A 4,779-nucleotide genomic window follows, 5' to 3' on the forward strand; every position below is an offset into this window, starting at 1 on the left:
TAGCATTGGGAAATTTGGAAATGCAACCCCACACAGTTTTTTAGGTGAATAGAATCATTTTCCTTTAGCTTTCGTTGTGTTTTGAACGAAGCTAGCACTCATTTCCTACACTAACGAAGCATAACTATGATATCGGTCCCGATAGCTGGGGAGGGCATGATAGGCCTACATATCAGGGAATTTTGAGAAACATTGGTAGAATACTTGCAAGCATAGATATGACACATTTCTGGGTTGTATAAGGGCTCTGTGCCCTAAAACCAAATCTATAAAATCTTGACCTCGTATGTGCTGGCAGGATGGAGCCCAGACAAACCAGGTATCTGACATGTTTTCAGTAGGTATAGGGGCTTCGCCCCTTTATATACCCTTTCAGGGGTGTCTTACAGTGTGTGCACTGTACTTCCACTGGAAGTACACCGTGATCTCGTAGATTTAGTAGGCTTTCTTCGTTATTTTGGTGATATTTTGTGATAAAATTGAAATCATTGTACTCACAACCTACACACTGTCCAGCCATGAAGGAACTGATTTGAATTTTCAATGGCTTCTCCTAGTTCTAGCTCCTTTTGTTATGTGATGATCTATTCCATATCTGATTGGTTCTCTTGAGTGTATGTTCACGTTATGTTCATACACAAATCTAATTAGCTCATATAATTTCCCTCACATATATCATCTGATACAAATCCATCAGATTTTCTGTCATTCTTATTGACTTTTTGTCATTTTGTCGCAGTGCTGGAGGTATAAAGTTACTGCGTCTCCTGGAAATCATGGATCTTATACCCTCTATAATACATCATAGAATAAAGTGTTCTACCACTTGGTAAGCTCAGATTCTTTAAATTAGGTGTGGGGTTGCATTTCCAATAATACCAAGTTTAGCAGTATAAATAAATATTAAGGATTGGTAGAACATGAAATGAGAACCTAAAATCCATGTTAAAGAAAAGAGCAGAAAACAATTAATTAAAAAAAAAAAGAATTGAAACTATTTGTGAAAGCTCTTGCCTTTGATATATAATTTTCAGACAGTGTGGCCCAACTCAGTAATGGTATTTACCCAATTATTTATTGGGTACAGCTTTTATAGTAATACATATCAGTTATTGTTTTCAATAGATCAGAAGTAGCACATACAATGAATTGTAAGTCCACTCACAATAGATGTTCCTGGTTATTTTTTTGATAATGACAATTGGAACTTCCTGGACAAATCATCAGGTTTGGGTTATTTTACAGAATAGTTGAGACCAATGGATTATAACGATTTTGGTATCGGTGGATTCCTCTCTCTCTGTACTAACCAAATATGTAGAAGTTATTGCATGGAAACCCCCAACCCCCTCACATTCTTGGCCATAACAGGAAGGGATGGCATAAAAAGTACCAGAGAAAATTCTGTGGCAAAATATAGATGATAGACAGAGTTAGTTACCTTATTGTCTAATACAGCCTCTATGACCTCCCCATGGGGGCTGCCAACCCCAACTTCTGCCCAGGAAAACAAAGAATCTACCAGGTATTCACAGCAGGAAAGAGCAACAGATAGACTCACCATCAGATGTTCCCGCATATCAGTTGTATGCTCTCTCCTGGCGTAAATACATGGAGGATTCTTTGTGTTCCATTGCAGGAGTTATGAGGCGGCAACCCCCAAGGGGGGATTGCAGGGAGAACAGCCCTCTTCATTAGACAATATGGTGACTGATTCTGTGTATATTATTCATATTTTACATTGCAATTTCCTGGTACCTTTCATGCCCACCCCTGCTATGAGGGCCAAGAATGTGGGGGTTTGGGGGGTTTCCATGCGATAATTTATATATATTTGGATTGTAGAGGGTGAGAGGAATCCATTGATACTAAAATTGTCATGATCTGCTTGGCAGGACTATTCTGTAAAATTATGTAGATTTATTCTCATGCTAAGAGGACAAGTCTGATAACCATTTCTGTTGCAATCACAACCAACATTCTTGATGTGTTAAGTCCTGATAGCAGGGAAGGACATGAAGTATATCAGGGAACTTATAGGGTACAACAGGCTGAAATAACAGTAAAGAACAAAAAGGCTTAAAATTAACAGATGAAAATCAATGTACATGCTAGCCATCTTTGAAAGTCTATAGACTTTTGCATCAGCTTTCAAAAACTCTATTGGAATCCAACCCATCCCTTGGAAAAAATCTATGTGCATTCACACCATCCAAAACCCAAGTGGTAATTGCGTAATACTTCTTAACCAATGAACCACTTCACAAACTTTATTAAGCAGTCTAAATTGCTGTGACTAGGCGTACCCTATGGGCTCTGCCCGAGATGAGGGTTGATGAGGGGCTCTACCCCCCAACACCCCACAGGAAACATTGTCTTCACCTCAATATGCATGTCAAGATTAGAATAAAAAGGCATGTAGATTTAAGAGAGCACATAAAATAAGTCTAGATGTATGCAAAAACAAGAGGGAAGATAATTAGAAACATTAGAAAATAGATGAAAAATGCAACTAATTGGAAGGGTTTCCATGTTTATTGTAATTTGTCCACAGAAAGGGTAACATTTATAAAAAAACAGACAGAGAATCTGCAATGTTGAGAACTCTGGCTTTGTGAGGGTGTTGTGCTTTATGAGGTGAGTGTCCATTTTCCTCTATCTCTGTGCACTGCCCTCAGTAACATTAACTGTAAGGGGCACTTCCAGATAAACATTTGTTGCTGTTTGCTCAGCATTGTATTGTGCAAATAATGGGAATTTTTGGATTGAGTCCATCTAAACTTGATTTGATGGTTGCAATATATGGTCCTATTCTGCCAAATATGCCAAATGCTCTTTATTGGGGAGACTGACAAATTTGCAATTAACAGATTGCCTTCTATGCATATTTTCCATGGAAACTAACTGTAGCAATAAAATTGGTATCCAGTAGAATATAATGGTGACCAGTTAACCTGTTGGCATTCTGATGAAAGGCCAACAACTCTCATCCCCATATATTCTGTAAATGGGCAGTTTGTAGGTCTTCTTTATAATTTATTGTCAAGTAAGGAGTGAGTCCATACTTTTTCATTCCAGAATATATATGGTGAAAATTGTTGGAGCATTGTAGGTGCACATGTCATGGGAGTTGATTAACCTTTTGCTGTTATCAATTGACATTCTTTTGGTACTCGTGTTGGGAGATTTACACAAGTGGAGCTACCTAAAAATTGGATATTGTTTGTTTATATTTTTTATGTGTACTCTGCAAAAATCCCTGATATATTTTGTGATCCTCCATCAAGACCAATACTGTCACTGTAATTGGTTTCTGCAGTCTAAAACTGTATCTGGACACTATATATTAACTAAAGAAATACTCCCCTCTAAGAGAAATATATGTAGATATGTAAACTGATATCCACCAATTAAAGATGTCAACTTCATCAAATATTTACCCCATACCTTTGGGAATCACTTTAGCCATTATGAGATATTTTGGCTTTGTGCTGGGTACAGCTTTATAATCCAGGTTCGCTTTTTATGTTTACAGAGAATGCAGTCTATCACAGTACGCTGCTTGTCAGTACTCCACAGAGCAGTACCTAGATGCAGCATTACAAGCCTTTTATCTCCATTTGAGAGGCCTCTTCATATGATGCCTATAATTTCAAGAGAAGTTATAGGAAAACCTATACTACAGGTATATGGGGCTGTATAGAATATTTATTCTCTTGGTTCCTTTTCTGAATTTAAAATTTTTTTCCTGATTATTTTTATTTTCTAATAACATGAAAGTATCAAATGTCAAAAAACATGGTCAAAGTTGTGTAGCTTTTAAAAATGCAACATCTTTGGAAGAAATGATTTTTTTTCTTTTAGTATGATTTTTTTTGCATATTTTTTTTTGTATTTTCTATAGTTTCACTTTCTGCTCTTTACTCTTTTATTCTTACAGGGTGGAGATATCAAAGTGAATAAGTAGTTCTTGAGTTGGGACAAAAAGTGTAAATGGTCTAAATATTTTTGGTTGAGAAGTAGGGTATCTGGCAATCACAGACTAGATCACGATTTTTATATGTAAGGGCAGTAGTTTAATTTTATTTTGAAAAACAGTGAGAACAGAGCCATTGTCTTACATTTTTTGGGGAGAAGTTGTTTTCATAGTTATTTTACTTTCTGGACAAACCCAAGTCTGTCTTTGACCAGTACACCCCCCAATCCCTTGCCTGTTGTTGTCATGGGGGGGGGGCTTAGGAGATGAGGACTAGGACCCAATGCTGGGGATCTTCCCTACCTTGGGCCACAGCCCTCAACTCAACTAATTTTGCCTGGTCTTTTCTCCCTACTGCTCTTTCATTTCCGTTCCTTCTCCAACCCCTTCAACTATCCTCTTCCTAAGGTGTAAGAGCCATATTGAAAGGATGAAATCCTGAGTTGGTGCCAGTCCGGAATGGCCTGAGGGAGCCATGGGCACGGTATGCCCCTGTTTTAGTTGTTTACCCCTTACCCCAGAAGGGGACCCTGAGAGGTGGACTGTTTCTTTCCTCAACATAGTCAAGGCTTCCCATGGCCAGTAATGAAGACGTAATACCCTTATTAGGGGCAATGAGGCTTGCCCCTTATCAAATACCCTACCAATTCAAACTTTCTGTTCCCCGACCGCAGGATCTCCTTTAACCACAACTCTGAACACAGCAACTACTACCCACCCCTCAATACCTATTAGTACATTATCCACCCAAGTCGAGACTTAATCTCCAGGGGACATTCCTATTCTCCCAACTTCCTCAGCTT

The 4,779-nt window shown here is 38.3% G+C and overlaps 1 protein-coding gene across 1 annotated transcript; it reads left to right on the top strand.

The window, feature by feature from the left end:
* mRpL36 (mitochondrial ribosomal protein L36) lies at positions 1-3,685 on the top strand (the record flags this gene model as incomplete). The annotated part of the gene is given in 2 exon segments (XM_070132129.1): positions 1-319; positions 3,536-3,685. Coding segments are annotated over 2 exon segments (183 nt in total), but the record flags the coding sequence as incomplete, so codon positions are not given.
* Positions 3,686-4,779: the final 1,094 nt, after the last annotated feature.

The sequence above is a fragment of the Penaeus vannamei genome, chromosome 17 (assembly GCF_042767895.1).
Source record: "Penaeus vannamei isolate JL-2024 chromosome 17, ASM4276789v1, whole genome shotgun sequence".
Lineage (NCBI taxonomy): Eukaryota > Metazoa > Arthropoda > Malacostraca > Decapoda > Penaeidae > Penaeus > Penaeus vannamei.